General features: G+C 39.0%; 1 protein-coding gene across 7 annotated transcripts; it reads right to left on the bottom strand.

Moving 5' to 3' along the window:
* Positions 1 to 639: 639 nt before the first annotated feature.
* AP3M2 (adaptor related protein complex 3 subunit mu 2) lies at positions 640 to 21,272 on the bottom strand. Of its 7 annotated transcripts, none has more exons than XM_037526149.2 (9): positions 21,238 to 21,272; positions 19,084 to 19,421; positions 15,398 to 15,569; positions 11,181 to 11,318; positions 6,669 to 6,754; positions 6,264 to 6,397; positions 4,733 to 4,940; positions 3,952 to 4,096; positions 640 to 2,813 (listed from the first exon to the last, which is right to left on the bottom strand). In XM_037526149.2, exons 2-9 carry the CDS (start codon positions 19,354 to 19,356, stop codon positions 2,713 to 2,715), a joined length of 1,257 nt encoding a protein of 418 aa, XP_037382046.1. In that variant the 5' UTR covers positions 19,357 to 19,421; positions 21,238 to 21,272; the 3' UTR covers positions 640 to 2,712. The 7 variants fall into 7 exon arrangements, with proteins under 7 accessions (XP_037382046.1, XP_054556893.1, XP_037382045.1 ...); XM_054700918.1 differs by lacking the exon at positions 21,238 to 21,272 and adding an exon at positions 21,209 to 21,227; XM_037526148.2 differs by lacking the exon at positions 21,238 to 21,272 and adding an exon at positions 21,041 to 21,122.
* Positions 21,273 to 22,509: the final 1,237 nt, after the last annotated feature.

Raw genomic sequence — 22,509 nt, 5'->3', positions numbered from 1 at the left:
TGAGTCGCCACCTACTGGTAATAGAAGAAAATACAATAAATTTTATCTGGTTACACCATGATGCCACCAAACAGCTGATCAAGGGAAAAAGAAATATTAATAATGATAAGATAAATAATATCTACCATATTTATGGTTTAGATATGATTTGTAAACAGAAAGAAATCTTAATATCTTCCTGGCTATGGGACATTTACAACAGAAAGAAATTAGCACAGGAAAGGGATAATAACCAGATTCCAATTGTTGATTGTCTTATCTTCCAAGCAAGCTCTACAACTAAGATATCTAGGACCCTGAAGCCTAGATATTACAGATAAATAACCTGATTAAAAAAGTGAATGGGGAAACTACTAAAACAGACATTAATAGTTTTAATGGTTTCGTCTCTTAATCAGCAGGGAAAAAGAATTTGATTAGGACTTTTGTTCTTCAACTTTAAAAATGACAGTAACACCAACATCCCCTGTCCTTCAGAGGTGACTAGAAAAATCCAACTAAACATATGGCTGCTGATTAAAAAGTACAAAAGTAGTAAGAACTTCCTGACTGGATTTATTTCTTACTGCTTCTGCTGAGGCATGTATGGCATAGCATTATCTTAAGTCCTAGTAACAAAATACTTAGGGCATAGGAGACTGATAAAATTCAACTTTATTAAGATTTAAACAGAGAAGGTACTTCTGCACACATCAAGCACATATGCAATTGAACAGCTCGACAGAGACACCTGGTATTACTTATGCTAACACACCTCTGGGTGACAGAAAGACATTCTGTGTTCCAGAATGTAGGTGAGATGATAGTTACTTCACATGCTAAGGCCTGCAGGTCACATACCCTAGATACTTTATTTCTCCTTAAGTTTTTCTCTTGAAATTAGGACGAGCGGCCCTGAAGAAAATAAAACAGCACTTATAAATCTAAAAAAAGTCAGGGACCAAGGTTGTTTCCTGTGACCTAAGAAATTTTAAAATCCTTCAGAGCCTTCAGGTGAAGTAATACCAAGTATTCAGAACCACAGAGATGGCTTCCTACACCATGGCAGGCATATATACGGGATGTTGTAATCCAGGACAATATCTGGAATGATAGATTGTAAAACACACTTGGTTGTATACAGCACAATTTATTCCAGAGAGAACCACAAAGCAACATTACTCTGTAGTAAAAACAAGTCCAGGAAGTAAGAAGATAAAACTAGCACAAAAATTGCTTAAGTCTTTCAAAACAAGACTTTGGAGAAAAACTGTAGGGTTTGGAGAGCATGGTTTCATTTTTCTCCATGCATGAAGCAGAGCACAATATCACTCAAGTTATGTATTTTTTAAAAACCTGTCATATTTAAATCAGTAATAGACACACTGAAGTAGGATAGAAATTACCCACTGGGGAAGACTGAGGTGCTCCTTCAGTAGCCATCTTTCTTAAACTGCGTTATGTAAAAGCAACACGGCCCTTCTTTCTACGTTAGTTTTACATAGATTTAAGGGAATTTTTTTTTGTCTTCAAACAAAAACAGACGGATAAGTACCTATTATTAATAAATGTAGTCTAGAGCACAAAACAAAAGACTGAGGAAATAACTTTACTGTGCTCAGTACCTTCAAGGATCAACCATACCCTCAATGGTTACTGATGGGGAAGTTTGAGACAGGAAGGCGTAGACTCCGTAGCAGTCCAGCACTGGCAAATGCAAATAAGGAATCAACAGTTACAGTTGGGGTACACCTTCATGACGAATGAGGTGGCCAGCCTTCTACACTCCAACACTATGACATATAAAATCTGGCTGCCCTTGGGGGTACGGGATTGGCTTTTCTGAAATGCTCTTCAGTACAAGGCTGATGCATCCTGTAAAGTGAATAGGATTGTTTTGGTTTGAGGAAAAGAGGCATTTCAGGCAACCACCACCAGGAGGAGGGCAGGTCACCCTCTCACTGAAGATGACAGACAAGTGCTAAAGGCGAGAAGCAATTTATTATCTGAAAACTGCTCAGATATCGTCAGTTCTTAAGGGAAAATCGGATTCTACTGTGGTTTTCGTGTCAATAGTTAAACAGTGGACTTGAATTTAAGAAGTCTCCAGTTCATTTCCTGAAGTACAAATTTATATAACATACACATTATGAAAGCAGAGGATCAGAAAGAAACTAACTCATCTCTGTCCTTCCCCTTCCTCCGCGTGTAGCTTGACCACTTGCCACTTTCACTTTACTGCTTTAATACTCAGCTTCCTCTTTCTTCCCTCACGAATCAGACTCTTTCCCGGCCTTTCCTTAACTAACATTCATTTTTCTTCCAAGCTTCCTTTCTTTCTAATCTTTTTTTCCACCTTAGAAAACAAAAACAAAAAAGTCTTTCATTGGCTTTAGATAATTAAAGCCAAGCAAGTAACAAATGCTAGTCCCTTTCTATGGTAACCACATTAGAACGAGTTAAATATGGTATCAAGTATCTCCACCCTCCATTGCACATCTCTTCTTTGAGAACTGAGTTGGTGCTGATTGTGTTTCAGTTCTGTCCGGTTCTCCCTGGCGACCCTTTCTCCCTTGATTAGTTCCATGGCACTGAAGGCTAAGGAAAATAGGGAGCGGGTGGGTCCAGGAGGGGACTGACCTAGGAGACAGGCTGCTTTTTTTTTTTTTTTTACTTTTAGACAAGTAAGAAATGAAAAAGTGTTCGTGACTTCTCCTTTTGTAAACTTTCTTTTCAGGTTCGAACTTGAAATTTCCCAGCTTTGGTCATGTATTTTATGCCCTTAAAGGGTTTGTACTTTTCTCCATACATATCCAGACGATTCACTTTGAGTCCTGGAAGGAAGGGACAATAAGACATGATCATTACTCAAAAGAAGCAAGCAGCATAATTATTCAAATTCATTTCAATTCAGAGAGGGATAGAGTATTACTGTAACAATGTACCAGCAAACTACTTTCACTCATTTATCTCATTTATATGCAGCTGGGAGATTCTTTTCTCCTTGTATGTACATTGATAGAAAATAGTGCTAACAAGTTATACTTTTAGAAGACCTACTGCTAAAGTCGAAAGGGCAGAAAATTCAATACAGACTGATAAGGGAAAAGGAAAAAATAAGATAAGTGGCTGTTTTTCTCAAGGTACTGGACTGAACACATGAATTAATAACAAAATAGTGAAGGAAAAATAAGTGAATGAATAATGAAAACTAATTAATAAATGAAAAAGATAAATGAATGCTTCCTAAATATCCTTGCTGTACTAAGCAAACAATATTTTATGCTGTATAAGCTTTCACCATTACTAAGTATTTTAAGATGAAAGAATTTATACTTTAAATGAATTATAATCACTAAAGCTAGACAAAATAATAGCTGTAGCTAAACATAAGAACTTCATATAAAGCTAAAGCCATTCATCTACCTTACAGGATTGTTATAAGGATTAAATAAGAAAACAGAAGAGCTGAAACTGTCTGGCACATAGTAAATCCCAGTAAATAATGATTATTATTATTCCTGACATCCTAGGGTAGGGGTAGACTATAATGGACTGACCTGATAGACTCAATAGTTCCAAATGATGATAAAAGCAAACATAAAAGTCTTCTAAAACTGTGGTGAAGAAGGGGAAATTATTCTTTTCAGTTACTAGTTGAGAATGCAGAAGTGTTCCCATACGGAAAACCTTGGGAGCCACAAATTAACAACCCAAGGATGACTCAACAACTGCCTGTGAACATTTCTACCAACATTCTTTCTTAAATGCTTTTACTCAGGTCACTTAAGGCGATTTCAAAGCAAGGATTACAAACTTCCTCCACAATGTGCCAGGAAAGATTTTACTGAAGATTACATATCAGGCAATGAAACCAAACTTCATGTGGTACAAAGGGAGCCACCACATGGCTTTCTCATGTCTGTGCCTTTTCTGTTCTCTTCAAAGCCACCTACACTATGGGAGACTTACCAGAAATGGCCAGCTGCTGGATCTTAAACTGCAGGTTAATTGTGGGGTTCTCATCTGGTTTGGAAGCGCCAGCCTGAAGACTCATAGTGCCCTTCAAATTTGGTAGCTTTTGGGGATTTATTTTTCCTACATCCCAAGACAGCATCTTCAAAGGAAAAAAAAAAAAAAAAAGGAAGAAGAACCCTTCATTTTGAGGTGGCCGAGTTCTAAACTCAGGGAATCTGTTCACAATATTATAAGTTGCCTCCAAGGTATTTCTCAGCAGAGAACCCTTTGTTACCATCAACTATCTCAATGACAAAACAATTTCTTCCTTTAATTAATCCCCCTTTCTACCAAATTATAAAGTTTATATTTTTAACTTCCGCAGAGTCATTTCTACTTAACACTGGCAATTCACACATCCTTCTTGGATTATACTAAGCAAAGTAAGTCAGAAGGAAAAAGGTAAATATTGGATGGTTTCACTTACATGTGGAATACAGAGAAACAGAACAAAGGGTCAGAAAAAAGACATAACTTGCAAGCTGTTCATAGATCTGAGGCATACAGAGGGGAGGGGGAGGGAGAAAGGTCAAAATGGGGAGGGGAGAGGGGCGGGGAAGAGCATAAGGGACTGTGGTGATCTCACGGGTGCTATGATGGTGGGAGAACTACAGGGACTACACCTGAAAAGACAAATTAAATACTGTACAAAATGATCAACAATGTAAGAAATAAATAAATAAATTTAATAATAATAATAATAATAATAATTAAAAAGTCCTTCTTGTTCTCCTACCTTGGTAACTGGGTCAAATGTGTGTGTCCCCTGAGATGGAGTGAGGCTCATATTCAGGACCCCTTTGGGCATCTGGCTGGTGACAATCACTCCCTCGATGGTCTTCCCCATAGTTTGCTTAGGTCCCACCGTTATTTCAAAGCGTCCAAGTGAACTACTGTCCCGGAAACTGATGCCGTGTTTAACATACACTGGAATTGCCACCAGACTAGAAAAGAGAGACACCAAAAGTCCACTTAATTAATGTAAAGGAAAAATGGCAACATGTACTTTATACTATGCTCTTTTTTGCCTTAGCAGTTTTTCCTCCCAGAACTACCTTTTTTACTACTAATTTTTAAAAGTGAGCCTAGAAAAAAAAAAAAACCTGGTAAACTTTATTTTTTCCTTTTGATAAAGCTAAGATGCTTTATCAAAGCAGCTCTTCTAATAACTCTTCTGGTGACTTTCTGAATAACATGAACACAATGAAAGAGGACACTAAGCCTACTATGAGACTGATATTCTGGACAAAAATTAGGTGACCAATAATTAGTTGCACTTAATTAGTTGCAGTTGGAGAGTAATATTCATAACTCATGGTCTTTGTATAATTTCTTTTTTTTTTTTTTGTATAATTTCTTAAGAGTGTTTTTACCTTTTGTGATCAGACCTCCTCTAGGTCCTTACAGAAGTCCTATGAAGTATGTTGTCATGATTTGACAGCAGAGGAAATAGAGAAGTTACAGAATAAACAGCAATTTTTAACATCTGTTGAACACTTCCTGTGTTTACTCTGTTAAGTGCTTTACCTCTGTTATTTCATTTACTCCTTCCAACAACTACTAAGTAGGGCCTGCTACTGGTTTTATTGATGAAAATTGGAGTCCTTATTCTTAACTGAAATTAAATAACTTGTATCATAAGTAATGATGGGCTTGAAGTCTAAGACAGTTTGATTCCAGAGTCTTTGCTCTCTACGGTATTTTACTAAATTGTTTTATTCCAAATCACACAGGAAGGTACTGGTGCCACTATGTGATTCTTCTGTACCCCTTCAACCACTCATCTCTTACTAAGGGTGTCCAAAATCCCTGAGACTCTATCTTAAAGAAAATGTTCAAGAACCAAAATTGCTGCATTTTATATTTTTTTCATAGCCTAATTTAATGATTTGGGGGGGGGGGTCAATGGGTTGAATAAATATAAGTATATTCAGATTCCAATTTGAGAAAAAAGTTCTTATTTAGACACATTAACAAAAATAGCAGTAAACTTATTAAGCACTTTGTGTTAAGCATTATTTAGTTCCCTTATTTAATTTTCATCATTTTTTTCAATTTTCAGATAAGAAAACAGACACAGAAGGGTTAAACAACTCACCTGGGGTCTTATTCAATTAGTAAGTTTGAAGTTAGAATTTGAACCCAGGTAAATCCAGAGCTAGAGTTCTCATTTGCTATATTGTTTATACACACACACAGACACACACACACACACACACACACACACACTCTCACAGATTCCATTCTTAACGATAAGGGCTGCTTACTTCTGTGCACTGACATGGTAAGAGAGCAGGCGGAAGTTTCCATCAGGAGGAATGAAGGAGAGGATACGTTCAGATTCCCAGCGCTTGAAACGAACACAAGGATGGAAGCTGACATCATCCAACAACCTGGGGTTCTACAGTTACCAGGCAAGGAAAAACAGGAGGAAGGAATTAAACACTGTCATTTCTTTCAGTAGAGTAATTTAGGTACTGCTTTATTAAAACACATACACATATGCACGCTCATGCACACACATACAAATTCCATACTTATAAAAAATTCAAGCATGATATAAGCTCTGTGGCTTAGTTATCTACTCATGTTCCATTCCATTCTCACCACTCTCTTTCCAGAAGGATTTAATTTCACATCCCAAGATCTACATCTCTGGTCCAGAATTTTACCATAAAGGAGAGCGTAAGGTCTGGCATTCCAGTCAGCTTGACACAGGCATCAATCACCCCCTGGATCTCAGCAGTAATTGTGGAACCTGAGCCAGGGATAAAACAACAGGAAGGGAAAAGACTATTGAACACTTTTCTGTCCTTCTCAAGTAACTTAATGTCGCTCTCCCTCCTCTTCTTTTAACCTTCTCTTTTTCTTTTCAACTTATTTTCTTCTTTCCTCTACCCTCGTTCATTGTCTTTCTTCTTACCTGCTCTCCGTCTGTCCAATTTGTCTGTCCAAGCTATTGGGTTGTCAGAAAAGTCAAGACACATATTTGCACAGAAAACAGAAAAAAACATATCATGACTTTTCCAACAACCCAAATATTTGTCCGTCCTTCTAAGCATCTATCAACTGCATATCAAGTATGAGACACTGTGATAAATTAATGGGGGTGGATAAAAGATTAATGAGATAGTAACTAGCCGAAAGGAGTTTTCAATCTAGTACCAGAATCAAACAGAACATCAGGATCTTTTTTTTTTTTTTAAAGATTTATTTGTTTATTTATTTATACAAGAACTGGGCACAGTCAGAAGCCGGGAGGGCGAGAGAATTCACCAGAGCCAGAGCGGGGAGCAGAGCAGGCAGAAGGACTGAAGTACACTGCTGAGGGGAGCAGCGGGCGGCAGGAGAGGTCTTCGTGCCATGTGGGACCCTCCTCTGGTGGCCGGGGAGCAGCCTGGGATCGAACTGGCACTGCAGAGGCTGCGGGCAGCTTCGCAACCCAGCGCTCAACCTCTGCGCCACCGGGGAGGCCCAGAACATCAGGATCTTAACCAATGGTTCAGAAAATTTCATATCAAGAAACTCTCCCCAAGGTCACCGATGAGCTTTGCTGTTAAAACGGAACGGACACTTTTGGTCTTTATACTACAATCTCTCTGCAGCATCTGTCACTATGGATTACTTTTTCCTTTTCAAAATATTCCTTTCTCCTAACCTCTCCTAGTTTTCTTTTTTTCTAGCTCCTCTTCCTTGGTGCCTTCTGTTTCTTTACTCAGCCTTTATTTTATTTTATTTATTTTTTTTAAATAATAAATTTTATTTTTATATTCCCCATACAATTGCAACCCCCCCATTCTGACCCCAATCCCTCCCCTCCCGCCCCCACCCCCCAAAAAGTGTCTCTGGTTCATAGTTTTTTGTTGATTTTGATTTTCACTTTCTTATAGTTATTCATTTTCCTGGTCCCTTATTTAAGTTTTCTAGATTCCTGCTATGAGTGAGACCATCCGGTATTTTTCTTTTTCTTTCTGGCTTATTTCGCTGAGCATGATCCCTTCCAGCGCCATCCATGTTGCTGCAAATTGCATGTTTTACACAGCCTTTAGATGTCAATTTTCCACAGTTCTGAACTTCTTTCACTCAATATTCTCCTTGAAACACTTTACTACTTCCCAAGGCCTCAATTTTCACTTATGGGCAATTATTTTCTAATATTTTTTCCAGTTTAGTCTCACTTCTGCCAATTGGACAACTCCACTTGGACGTCACTGACATCCATGGACATTCAAACGCTGTTCATTCTCAGTACCTGGATCTGCTCCTATTTTCCCTATCTTCATGATGCAATCTATCTTGCTACCCAGGCTAGAAACAAAGATCATCCTTTACTACTTCTTCAGGGCCAACATCTATCTAATCAATGACCAATTCCTCTTTTCCAAGACTTCTATCTCTTAAATCTCCTCCTCCCTCCCCATCCTCACTGGCATTATGGAAATCTATATGTTGTGCCTGCACTTCAGCAATAGCCTCCTGCTTTCCCTACTTGCAGTTTCTTAGCCCATTTCAAGCCATCTTTCACACTAGAGCCAGACTGATAGTTCTAAACTACAAATCTGATCAAGTTACTCCTTAGCTTAAAACTCCTCAATTGCTGTAAACTGTCCTCCCTAAAATGGTATATAATGCTCTTCATGATCTGGCCACTCAATTTTAGTTTTTTGGCCTTTTCACTTTTTCATTGAAGTTAAACTTATATTAAAGTGGAAAAATGAGGCCTCCCTGGTGTTGCAAGGGGTTAAGCACCGCACTATGAAGCAATCCACAGCCTCTGCAGCACAAGTTCGATCCCCGGGCGGCCAGGGAGAAACCCACATGGCACAGCAGAACTCTCCTGTCTCTCCCACTGCTCCCCTCAGCAGTGTATTTCAGTCAGTCTGCCTGTTCTGTTCCCCACTCTGTCTCTGGTGAATCCTCTCACCCCCGACACCTCTGGCCTGCACCACAGCTCTTGTATGCATAAATGAATAAATCTTTTTAAAAAAAATAAAGTGGAAAAATCTTAAATGTACATCTCAATGAATTTTAAAATATGTATATACTTATGCAACCCTCTCTCCCCCAACACCAAAATACAGACTTTTCAGCATCCCCATATGTTCCTCATACCCATTTTAGATGAATACACATGCCTAAAATTCTGACTTCTGTATCCTAGATTAATGCCCCTGCTTTCAAACTTTACACAAAAACAATCACACTATATATAACTTATACATCTGACTTTTTTGCGCAACACTGTGAGATTTATTAATGTTGCTGGGTATAGGGCCTCCCCGGTGGCGCAGCGGTTGAGCACTGGGTTGCGAAGCTGCCCGCAGCTTCTGCAAAGCTGGTTCCATCCCCGGCCACCAGATGAGGGTCCCACATGGCACACAGACCTCTCCTGCCACCCGCTGCTCCCCTCAGCAGTGTACTTTGTCAGTCTGTCTGCTCTGCTCTGCTCTCCGCTCTGGCGCTGGTGAATTCTCTCACCCTCCCACGTTTCTGACTATACCCAGTGCTTGTATAAATAAAATAAAACTTAAAAAAAAAATGTTGGGTATATCAGTAGTTCATTCTTTTTCATTACAGTATTTCATTGTTTCCAAATCTTGGTTATTTTGATTAATACTGCAATGAAATGCAAATGCAGATATCTCTTCAAGATATTTAGTTCATTTCCTTTGGATATATTTACCCAGAAAGGGAATTGCTGGATCATATGGTAGTTCTACTTTTAATTTTTTGAGGAAACTCCATGCTGTTTTCCACAGTGGCTGCACCAATTTACATTCTCATCAACAGTGCACAAGGGTTTCCTTTCTCCACATTCGCAGCAGCATTTATTTTTATCTTTTTGATAAGAGTCATTCTAACAGGTATGGTGGTCTTGATTTGCACTTTCCTGATGATTACTGACATTAAACATCTTTTCATATATAGCTGGCCACTTGTATGTATATCTTCTTTTGAAAAACAGCTGTCATTTAAATAAGTTCTTTTATACTATGGATACTAACTCCCAATCAGCTACACGGTTTGCAAATATTTTCTCCTATTTGTTGGTTGTCACTTGACTCTGTTGACATTTCCTTTGTTGTGAAGCTTTTTAATTTGATGTACTCTCATCTGTTTATTTTTGCTTTTGTTGTCTTTGCTTTTGGTGTTATATCTAACCAATCATTGCACAGACCAGCATGAAGAAGCATTTCCCCTTTATTTTCTTCTAGTACTTTACAGTTAGAGGTTTTATGTTTAAGTTTTTAATTCATTTTGAGTTAGTTTCTGTATATAGTATGAAATAGGGTCCAACCTTATTCCTCTGCATGTGGATATCCAGTTTTCCCATCACCATTTAATGAAGAGAATATCCTTATCCTACAGTGTGTTCTTGGTGCTCTTGTTAAACATCAATTGACTGTAAGTGAGTGAATCTATTTCTGAGATCTCTATTTTGTTTCACTGGTTGATGTATCTGTTTTTAATGACAATGCCATACTGGTTTTGATTACTGCAGTTTTGTAATATATTTCAAAACCAGGAATTATGAAGTCTCTAGGGCTTTTGTACTTGCTAAAAGACCATTTTGGCTATCTGGGGTCTTTTGTGGTTCTGAATGAATTTTAGAATTTTTATAAAGAAAGCCATTGGTGTTATTATGGGGATACTATTGAATCTGTAGATTAATTTGGAAATTATGGACATTTTAACCATATTAATTCTTCCAATCTATGAATGTAGGTGGTCTTTCCATTTATCTGTGCCTTCTTTAATTTTCATTCTATAATTTTCTGTATATAAGTCTTTCACCTCTTTGGTTAACTTTATTCCTTGACATCTTATTCTTTTTTATTGCTATTATAAATGAGACTATTTTCTTAATTTCCTTTTTGTATAGTTCATTGTTAGTGTGTAGAAACACTACTGATATTTATATATTGATTCTGTAACCCAGAAATTTACTGAATTTATTAGTTGTAACAGTTTTTGTTAACTCTTTAAGGTTTTCTACAGATATGAGCATGCCATCTTCATCATGACATTTAAGTTCATTCCCAGTACTAGCACAGTGCCTTACACAAAATAGGCATGAAATTAAAATGAATATAACGGTGAGTGGGGAATAATTCTGAAACCTAGCAAGTATTATGTTATATGAAAGGGGTTTTCATAGTTCTAGTTTCATTGAAAATACCTACCTGATTTATCAATGATGGCATCAATCTCTTCAATCACATCAAAATAGGCCTCATTGTTGGTGTATTTCACTCCAGTTCGTCGCCAAGGCACCACTGACAGCTGCCCAGTGGGTAGTTGGTCACCCACATTGGTGCTTCCTAAGGTAATAAACATTAGTGTAATTTAATTCTAATTTGATAATTGGATATAGTCAATTATCTAATCACCATAAAACTTTCCCAGACATTTCTATGCTCCCACTATTTATGCACTCACTTGAGGAATTTTTAAAAACGATTGTTTTCCTAATTTCTATATGGATAACCTAGACTATTTTTAAAACTGGCTGCCATCTGGTCTGCCTCCTCAAGAAAGATAAAGATTTAAAAGGTTACCTAAGAAACAATATCATATTTTGGTTTTGAAAGTAACCTGAACTTGGTTTCTCAAATTCCACAATAGCTTGCAGTTAAATAATATATTGGTGGTCAGTAGGGGTGGTAATCTATGTATTCATATAAAATTTTCACAGATAATAACATTCTACTTTGACATAGGTTCTTTTTTTTCATTGATCTGTAACTTTTTTTTAAACAATATTTGCTTCCCCCCACCCCCTCAGATTGAATCCACATAGAATTTCCTTCCCTAAGGCACCCATGCACCATCACCAGTCTCCTGTGCTCCTTCCTCCCTCCCTCTGATCCCATTCCATCTTCCTCCCCTGCAGCATGTCTCTGATTTATAATTGTCTGTTTTTGCTTTGCTGTGCTTTGTACTGTTATTATTTTTTTTTATACTGATGTCTTATTTGGTTCCCCTATATTCCTGTTATAAGTGAAACCATCCGATATTTTTCTTTTTCCAACATAGGTTCTTAAGCACATTTACGACAGGTATTACAATGTATTATACATCAGCATAATCTCTCTTACACCAAAACATTTTGAAATTTAGGAAAACAATACAAATGAGATTTTTCTATAAATCTATAAATCAATTCCTTGACTTGATTTTTCCCATATAGGCACTGAAAATATACTTTGTAATTCAAAAGTTACACTGAAATTTAAAAGCTATTTCCTTCTTATGTAACCTGGATTTTTTTTTAACCTAAAGTAAACAGCATTAAACATAGATAAACTCAGAATGTTTACAAAACATTTCAGCTTTTCAACAGTGGTTCACAGATACCTTTTTCTAGATATAAGTGAGATTCAGAAAAATGACTTTATAGTATTCATAAATGATTCAGGAACTAACAAAATTTTTAAGGTCTAAATGAACCCAGGATATTAAAAAAAAAAAACAGCAAATTTGTTTTCTTAAAAAGAAGTACTATTATTAAAACATATCATTGGGCTTATAATAATTAAAGCAATATCGTAGGAAAGCCTAAAAACAGACCAAGAATCCATAATGACTTAATACAAGATAAAAATATCATTTTGAAACAGAGAATTCAATAAATGGTGCTAGGAAAACTAATATATAATTTTAGAGAAACGGAGACCCTTATTTTTTTTTTTTAATTTATTTATCTGTCTTTTTTTTTTTAAGATTTATTTATTTATTTATACAAGCACTGGGTACAGTCAGAAGCGCGGGAGGGCAAGACAATTCAGAGTCAGAGCGGAGAGCAGGGCAGGCAGACTGACGAAGTACACTGCTGAGGGGAGCAGCGGGCGGCAGGAGAGGTCTGCGCGCCATGTGGTACCCTTGCCTGGCGGCCGGGGATTGAACTGGCGCTGCAGAGGCTGCGGGCAGCTTCTCAACCCAGAGCTCAACCACTCCGCCACCGGGGAGGCCCGAGAGCCTTATCTTATATTATATAGACCGAGATAATCTTCAAGTCAATTAAAGAGTTAAATCTAAAAAAAAGTCATAAAACAACTAGCAGGAAATACACTGCAAAGAAAGACCATCCCGACTCTGAGATCAAGATGATATTCTCTGGGACCTCCCTGGTGGTGCAAAGGGTTAAGACACAGCCTATGAAGCTATCTGCAGCCTCTGCAACACGAGTTCTATCCCTGGCCAGGGAACAACCCACATGGCGTAGCAGACCTCTCCTGACTCGCCTGCTTCTCCCCTCAGCTGTCTATTTCAGTCAATCTGCCTGTTCTGCTCCCCACTCTGTCTCTGGTGAATCCTCTCACCACCACCCTACCTCTGGCCTGTACCCCAGCTCTTATATGCATAAATAAATCTTTTTAAAAAAGAGGTTTTAGCAGGCCTCCCCGGTGGCACAGCGGTTGAGTGCTGGGTTGCAAAGCTGCCGCAGCCTCTGCAGCGCCAGTTTGATCCCCGGCTGCTCCCCGGCCACCGGAGGAGGGTCCCACATGGCGCGCAGACCTCTCCTGCCGCCCGCTGCTCCCCTCAGCAGTGTACTTGGGTCCTTCTGCCTGCTCTGCTCCCCGCTCTGGCTCTGTTGAATTCTCTCACCCTCCCGCACTTCTGACTGTACCCAGTGCTTGTATGTATAAATAAGTAAATAAATAAATCTTTAAAAAAAAAAAAAGAGGTTTTAGCTAACTGTCTCAACACAATATATTTAACAAATGGTTCCTGATCCACTAATTTGATATATGACCACATCTATGTATGCTAAATTCCTTTATAAGGGTCCATCTCTGGTCTTTTATATTATCCCGATAATCTATTTGTCTATTACTGTGCCAAAATTATATTTTTAAAACTATCTAAACTTCATAATATATCTTGAATCTGATAAGATATATTTTGTCCATCACTCATTTTAAAACTTGTGTAAATTTTTTTTCAAAATTATCTTGGCTGTTCTTGTATATTTATACTTCTAAAGATTTATTTTTCATTCAGGTTATCAAGTTCTATGACAACCTTGTTTTATATATTAAGCAAGACCCAAAATGTAAAACCTCAATGAGACAAAAACTGTATGAAATAAAACCTTAATCTAAAACCTTAATGCATCAAAAAAATTTTATATGTGAGTAAACTAACAATATCATGAGCAATGTTAATGACAAATGTCAGACTGTGAGAAAATACCTGTAACATAGTATTCAAAATACAAAAAGAACTCCTACAAACTACATGTGTACTTCTCACATATACATAGCTTTAATTCTTTTTTTTATATGTCCACAATTAGCTTTTTTATTTTTTTAAATAATAAATTTTATTTTTATATTCCCCATACAATTGCAACACCCCCATTCTGACCCCAATCCCTTCCCTCCCGCCCCCAACCCCCCAAAAAGTGTCTCTGGTTCATAGTTTTTTGTTGATTTTGATTTTCACTTTCTTATAGTTATTCATTTTCCTGGTCCCTTATTTAAGTTTTCTAGATTCCTGCTACACAGCTTTAATTCTTAAGTGACAGGAATTCTCTTAATTTAGTATGAAAAAAGAAAAACACTTAAAAAAAAAGGGTAAAGGACACAGAAAGATGATTTACGATAGAAGAAAAAGTCAATAAGCAATTGAACAGATTTCAACTTCTTTAATAACAAAAGTGTAAAAATAATAAGATATCATTAAACTATCAAGTTGCCAAATTTAAGAAAAAATGATGATAGAGTAGGCTAAGGTGCATAGAACTTGCCACTGAAAGTATAAATTGGCATAAATTTTCTGGAAGGCAATTTGACATAATGAATTAAGGTCCTTAAAATGTATGCACCATTTGACACAGCACTGCTGTTTCAAGTACAGAAAAGAAATCATCCTTTATTATGCAAAGATGTTAATTCCCTGTTATTTAAAAGGACAAAAAATCAGAAAGGTCATAAATAGGAACTGAGCTAATAACACAGGGTCTATTCCACACATCAGAAAATGGTAAAGTCACTAAAAATGACATAGGGAATATTTATCATAATGGGATCATTTTCACAAAATGTTGATTAAAGGTAAGTTTAAAAGTTGAACAAGAGTTATTTAACATATCAGCATATTAAAAGTGTGGTGGGGTTAAGAGTTATTTTCATGTTCTTTGTGCTTCTTTCCATATCCAATGTTTCTACACTAATCATGTGTTTTTTCTGTAATGAGGAAAAAAATTATTTTTAAAGGAGAACAGTTCATTCCGTCATTGGAATCAAGGTGTTTTCTACATTACAAAAGAACTATTTCAAGCCATACTCAAAGACACATTAAAGCAGCTGGATATTTGTGATCCCTCAAAACAAAGCATAACTCCAGATGAAGCCAAGATGGCAGCAGCTTTCTGTGGGTTCCCCCGTCTCCCTACCTGTTATGGTATTGACCACTGTTCGAAGAATAGTGGGAGGCTTTATCAGTTCTTTGAGGATATTCGACTCTGTAGCCAGTGGAAATCCATTGTCAAGCATCTCTTCCAACACCTCATAAACCACAACCACGTTGTCTTTGATGACTGGCTCTGAACAGACACCAAAATAATCCTGGTGAAAATATAATAAACATTTATCACTCAGAGGCTGTAAACAGTGAAAGAATGTTGTTAGAGAATCAGGATCTAGTCCCATGCATATGTGTTTACTCAGACTTTCTAGGAAATTCTACAGTGAGAGAATGAGACATTTCACAAAGATCTCTTAGCCAGCCTGGTGAGGCAGAAGGAATGCTGAACTAGCTTACAGCACCAGTGACATTACTAACTTTTTAGAAACTAGGATAAGTCACTTAATCTTTTTAGATCAATTTATTCAACTAGATAAAATAAAGAGAATAAAAAACAATCTATAAATGAGTCATGGGAATGTAATGTACAGCAGAGTGACTATAGTTCTCATAAGAAAAAAAATTTAAAATATGGTGACAAATGCTTACTAGACTTACTGTGGTGATCATTTTCCAATGTAAACAAACGTCAAACCATTATACTGCAGTCTGAAACTAACAAAGTGATATCTCAATTACATCAAGCTTTTAAAAAACAAATTGAATCTAGACCACAACATGTATTTATGAACAAGATTTAAAAGAACTATATAGGGCCTCCCCTGGTGGCGCAGTGGTTGAGTGCTGGGCTGCAAAGCTGCCCGCAGCCTCTGCAGCGCTGGTTGGATCCCGGGCCACCAGCGAGGGTCCCACATGGGGCAGGAGATCTCTCCTGCCGTGTCCACTGCTCCCTTCAGCAGTGTATTTCGTCAGTCTGCCTGTTCTGTTCCCCACTCTGGCTCTGGTGAATTCTCTCACCCTCCCGCGCTTCTGACTATACCCAGTGCTTGTATAAATAAATAAATAAATCTTTTTAAAAAAATCTTTTAAAGAAAAAAACAAAGAATTATATAAAATGATAATACTTGATATGGAATAGACTGAACAAGAAAAACTTTTTAACCTTTACTTTGGTGCTATTCCTTAACATTTATGCAGTGAATGCCAACTGGAAGGAAAAATAATGAAATGAGAGGGGTGAATCAGCACACCAGAAAGGCCTTACCTTAACATTCTAGAAACTCAAGATTCTAGAAACTCATTGTTCTTTTACTAACAAAGACTAAACTTAGATACTGCATTATCTGAGTGTGGAAAAAAATCACTGGATTCCAAATCAGAAGACTTAATTTATAATCATAACAATCACTTAATAGATTAACTCATGCTAATTTGGGTTTTGACTTCTTTAATAGTATAATCATTATTGGACACACAGGGATGTTATAAGAACAAAGTATGGTTGATAAAATGATTATATGTATGAAAGTGCTTTGTAAACTATAAAGCACTATGCAAAATGTAATATATGCATAATGAAATGACTTAAAAAGAAATATTTTTAGTCATTTGGTGTACCCTTCTAGCAAAGTCAGTTATACCTTTCACTGGACTTCCGAGATGGATCACACAATGCTCTTTGAATTCATACACTCAAGGGAAATTTACTCATTTTGAGAAAGTCCATTCTATTCATGGATAGTTTTGATATTAAAAAGTTCTTTCTCTGCTGAACTGAAATTTGCTTGTAAGATTGATATTATAGAACACATTTACATAAGAGTCCCACAGTTATTTGGAGGTAACTATAAGCTTTCATTTCAATTTCTTTTCTCAGGGCCAAATTCCCTGTTTCAGCCTTCCACTGTTCATGCTTTAGTATGACTTCCAGATCATTTCACCGTCTTGCCATTTAATACACTGTATTTTTCAAATATTCTCAAAACATAACATCAAAATTATGTCACTCAAATTGTAGATATCCAAAATTAAAGACAGACTCTGGGTATGATCTAAATTATGTCAGATAATGTTAATTTCCAAGAGCACTTAGGAGTCAGGAATTTCTTATTTAAAAATGAGAATTTAAGAGAAAAAAAGTTACACACTTTCTTTCCAAGAATGATTTTATTTTGGAAAGATGAAAAAACACATCACTAGATTTTATAAATCAGGTATAATATGAACTGAGTTGTTGGAAAGGAGAATGCAAGAATAACAAAGTGGTACAGCAAAAGTGCTGCAATTATATAGTTGAAACTCTTCTGTCACATTCTGTACAAAAAGAAATTACGCAGTGAAAGAGAACACACATCATATAAAGCAATAAAATCAGGATGTGTTCAGTCACTTTAAACAAATGCTTCAAAAATGACAAACTCTGTAGCCCCAGACTTCCAAACCAGCATCTTTACAGTTTTCCCAAATTCCTCTGTGGTTTCAACTATATTAAACAACTTTTTTCACTTCCTATCTGTAATAAGTTACATAATATTACTATGGCGATAGGAAGCAGATGTTGAGTTTCACAAATGGGAACGTTAATCTTAGAATGGGGTAAAATACCACATGTGGAAATCATAACAAGACCCAACTAGAGTAGCTGAAGTTTATAACTACAGGGTTCTTCTGTTTTAGTTCCTCCACCTACTGGGGTTTGTAATTTTGGGGGTTTTATTGTGTGAAGAAACCAGTATACCACATGAGAACTAAAATCCTAGAATAGTACTGCCAAAAAGTATTTGCAGGAAAAATTATAAAATATATATTAATTCTGCTAGCATAGTTGTTCTAGACATGTGATAAAGATATGAGTACAGATGAAAGGACTTTGATCTTTTAAATTTTTATCATGTGAAAGTCCTCATTCTTTTCTTCACAGTTCCACCATTTCTGTATTCATGTGGTTAACTGCAGACTTCACATGACACAGGAATTAAACCAAAGGGCCCTTGTTTCTCATTGATCATCTGAGTTTATGCAAATACCCACAACAGTTAGAAGTTGAGCAATTCCTTGAGGGAAAGGATTCTACTTGTCTGAACTGAGAGTCTGGGCAGTCCCAAATCCTATGCTAGAAAAGGTGCTAACACCCACTACTTAACTTCCCTTACACCGCATTCCTCAAGATCTTCAAATCTATTCCTGAAAGAAAACTCAAATTGAAAACTGTCTCTTGATAAAATGTGTCACTGAAATTCTTACAGTACAGAAGATTTTCCAATTTTAAGTTTGCAATGAAAGCTCAACCCTAGTCCTCATTTGCTATGGATAAACACCCCAAATCCAAGATGATATATAGGGTCACAAATTACCTCTGCTAGGGAGAGTGAAAACATCTATCTATCTATATCTTTACAGATTTATCACTCTGATGTAACTTAAAAGCAATGTATTTAATGGACAGTATCAAGTCCACTAAAACAGAAACTAAAACCCTCTGATTTGTGAACAGAAAGTAGGATAATCGCAATCTCCAGAACTAAAATGACTATACATCATCATATCAAGTAGAGTGGCTTTCTCTCATGCAACAGATTCAAAAATAGTCGATTTGTCATTGTAGATGTAGCCAACAAACAGGAACAAGAATCTTATTGGGCAGTTATGGAAATGAGCAACGTTAGGAATTTTCATTTTTTAAAAAAGTTTCTTAATTGAGGCTGAATGCAAAGAAAACACAACTATAAAGACACTTTATAATCAACGTATTTGAACCTCCTCATATTCACGCACCTGAAATGTGTCCACTACTCGGTGAAGAAACTCAATGACAAATAGAGGAGGGACTTCCGTCTGGATCACAGCTACAAAAAAGATCTTGTGGCGGTAAACACTTAAGAGATAGTGGTGAGGAGTAGGGATAACTGGAGGCACATTTTCTGCCTCCGTAGCTCTCTCTTGCGCTTCAAAAAAATAATCACAGACAGAACGGCTGACCACACTTTTCCAATGTTTCTCCAGGAAAATATCTCCTGAGGAGTTGATCAAAAAAAGGCTGTGAATCATGATGGAGACTGTTAGAGAGAAAAATCTTTTTCAGTCTGAAAGCCAAGTTCTGCAAATTTTCAGTCCTAAAATCAAAAGAAGCCATGGTTAGTTCCATTTCAACGAAAAACACCCCCTATTTCTTGCAGCAGTCCAAGTCTTAGCTATCTTTCAAGACTAGGCACACTGAGCCTGAAGTATTCCTTCGGATTCCTAGAATTCCTATGGATAATTATCAGCCATCATGTTTGTCAATCAGTCATATACTGCTCAGTTATCCTTACTATTGACTTATTTTTTTTTTTTTTTTTAATAGAGGCATGTTTTATTTTATTTATTTGTTTGTTTGTTTTGTTTATACATGCACTGGGTACAGTCAGAAGCGCGGTAGGGTGAGAGAATTCACCAGAGCCAGAACGGGGAGCAGAGCAGGCAGAAGGACCGAAGTACACTGTTGAAGGGAGCAGCGGGCGGCAGGAGAGGTCTGCGCGCCATGTGGGACCCTCCTCCGGTGGCCGGGGAGCAGCCAGGGATCGAACCGGCACCGCAGAGGCCGCGGGCAGCTCCGCAACCCAGCGCTCAACCGCTGCGCCACCGGGGAGACCCCTTACTATTGACTTATATCCTGAATTGCATTTATTTAAGATCCAACTTAATTTTTGGATGCCTATTTTCTCAACTGGACTGGAAACTCCTTGAGGAAAAAAACAACATGCCTTACATTTTTTGTTGTCTCATTGCACAGTGCCACCCTTGCATACAGAAGACGTCAAGGATTGCTGGGTTCATGCATATGGCCACAATCAAACAATATACAACAAAATATGGGTTGTTGTGCAGTCTCCTTTAGTAGCCATTAGCCAAATGGAGCTATTAAACAATCCCAACTAAGAACTGCTATGAGTGTAAGATACCAAATTTTGAAGACTTTTTATTAAAAAAGTTTTAAGTCAATTTGTCAACAACGATTAATTTAATAATTAGCATTCAACTGCTGGTGATTATATTTAATATTGGTTTATTTGAATATACTGGGTTAAGTATAATTAATTTAGCCTCTCATTATTTTAATGTGGTTAACTATAAAATGTAAAATTACATATTTCCTACGTAACGTATTTCTGTTGGGCAACACCGGTCCATGGACTGGAAAGCTGTCATTGTCATTGTGGTCTTCATTCACTCTGTCAGGCTGCGACCAGCGTTCTAAATACTTATTACACGTGAGGCTCAGTGTTGGATGCCTTGGGAAAAAAAGCCCTGAGGCATATTCCAGGTTCCCCAGACGGCAGAATCTTGACGGTGCCAGTCCCCAGAATGGGGTGGCTGCAAAGGGAACCGAGTGATCTGGTCCAGGTGGTGTAATCACCAAGGCCTGTAGTACCAACTGCCCCAGGGCACGCTTGATCCCCTTGGCGGTGGACGAGATGGCAGAAGGGAAGGACAGGAGAAGGTAGTCAGGGTGTGGAGGAGATGCGGCTGCCTAAGTGGGTTATTTCGGAGCCGGTCTCCGCTTAGCCGCCTGCGAGCCAGGGATGACGGAGGCCATTTGGGGGGTGGAGGGCAGACCGGGGGAGGATTTAAGTGGGGTGGTGAGGAGGGGTTAGAAATGGGTCACGACGCCAGAGCCCCGTCAGTTTGCACCCAAGCGTTGCCATGGCAACAGAAGCCCTCCACCTTCAGCTCCCCCGCCGGCGCGCGTCACCTCCCCAGCCTGGTACTCCGTCCCTCATCTCTCCCCGCCGCATCCCGCAGCTCGCAGGGTCCTCCCGGTGGCATCCGATGACTCTGCCCCAGCCCCGCGCCCGCCCCGGCCCCGACCTTCGGGCGTCCCCGCTCCCGTCGCGGTCGCTGCGCGCGCGCGTTGCCCCACCTCCGACCCCGGCCGCCGGCGATGCTCACCCGGCCTCGCGCTCCTCGGCTCCCACCGTTCCGCGGCTCCGGCAGGCCCCGCCCCCCGGCCGCCCCCTGGCGCGGCGCACCGGCCGCTCGCCCGCTGATTGGCCGGCCCGCGGGCCTCGCGCCAGCGCCGCCCGAGCCCGGAGTGTGAAGGCCGGCGATTGGGCGTCGGTGATCTGCTCCTCCCCTCTGATTGATCGGGGCCCGCGGCTCACCCAGTTCCAGGGCTCCAGCCCCCAATTGGCTTTTGTTAAGACTTCGGTGATCTGTGATTGGTTCAGCGCTGAGAGGCCGCGCCTGATTGGCTGTCGGGAATAGTCTGCGGGCCGCCTGGACCCTAGTTCGCCGGTTACAAAGGGCCTGGGCTGCTGCCGCTGCCACCTGCGTGGCCGCGGAGTGCAGCTCGGGGAGGGCGGGGGATGCTGGCAGGTGTGGTATCTGGGGCATGATTAATCTTAGAGCATATCGTGAGTAATAAATCATGGGTGGTAATCACTACTCTCCATTAGGTTAAGTACGTTTAAAAAAGACATGCTGCCTTTTCATTTGCTGCGATGGGTAAAGTAAGGGTGATGAGCTGTCAGGCGTGTGATCCTGAAGCCCTGGACCCGGATTCAGGAGGCCTCGTCCAGCCCCAGCTAGGCCACTCTCAGCAGTTGGGCAAGACATCAGAATCTCAGTTTCCAGATCTGATATTGAGGGGCCTGGGCAGGTCTCCACAACTGCACTGGCGCGCTCATGACTTTGATCCCCCCATTTCAGATGTACGTGACTCAAGTCAGTGTGATCCAGAAGGTATGGCGAGAAGTCAGAAGACAAGACTTAACTTTATTTTTTTATAATTTTTTTTAAGATTTATTTATTTATATAATAGTTGGGGCTCAGGTAAGAGGCGCGGGAGGGTGAGAGAATTCACCAGAAATAGAGCAGGGAGCAGAACAGGCAGAGGGAACGAAGACACTGCTGAGGGGGGCAGGAGAGGGCTGCTGCACCATGTGGCAATCTCCCTGGCTGGCTGGGAATCAAACCCGCGCGGCTGAGGCTGCGGACAGCTTCACAGCGCGACGCTCAACCCACTGCGCCACCGGGGAGGCCCAGGCTCAACTTTATTTTAACTGAAAATTAGTTATTAAATGAAATGAGATGTGGAAAGGGTTTGCCTTCACGCCAAAAGCATTGTTTGTGTTCAATAAAATAAGCCATGGAGGTGATGGTAACTGATGTCCACCTAGACGGTGAGGGTGTCACCATACCTGGGCTCTAGTTTTCATTGGG

This window comes from Talpa occidentalis, unplaced genomic scaffold (genome assembly GCF_014898055.3).
Source record: "Talpa occidentalis isolate TD23 unplaced genomic scaffold, MPIMG_talOcc4v2.1 talOcc4.4, whole genome shotgun sequence".
Lineage (NCBI taxonomy): Eukaryota > Metazoa > Chordata > Mammalia > Eulipotyphla > Talpidae > Talpa > Talpa occidentalis.
Note: the sequence above shows the minus strand (reverse complement) of the source record. Positions and strands in the feature narration are given on the sequence as shown.

Bases quoted from the DNA above. Each gene is read 5' to 3' on its own strand.
- AP3M2 (XM_037526149.2), bottom strand. From the start codon at position 19,356: ATGATTCACAGCCTTTTTTTGATCAACTCCTCAGGAGATATTTTCCTG. The intron at 6,398-6,668 runs GTAAAATTCTGG...TGGTAACTGTAG, and splicing joins ACCTTACGCTCTCCTTTATG to AACCCCAGGTTGTTGGATGA. The intron at 2,814-3,951 runs GTAAGTCTCCCA...CCTTCCTTCCAG, and splicing joins CCAGCAGCTGGCCATTTCTG to GACTCAAAGTGAATCGTCTG.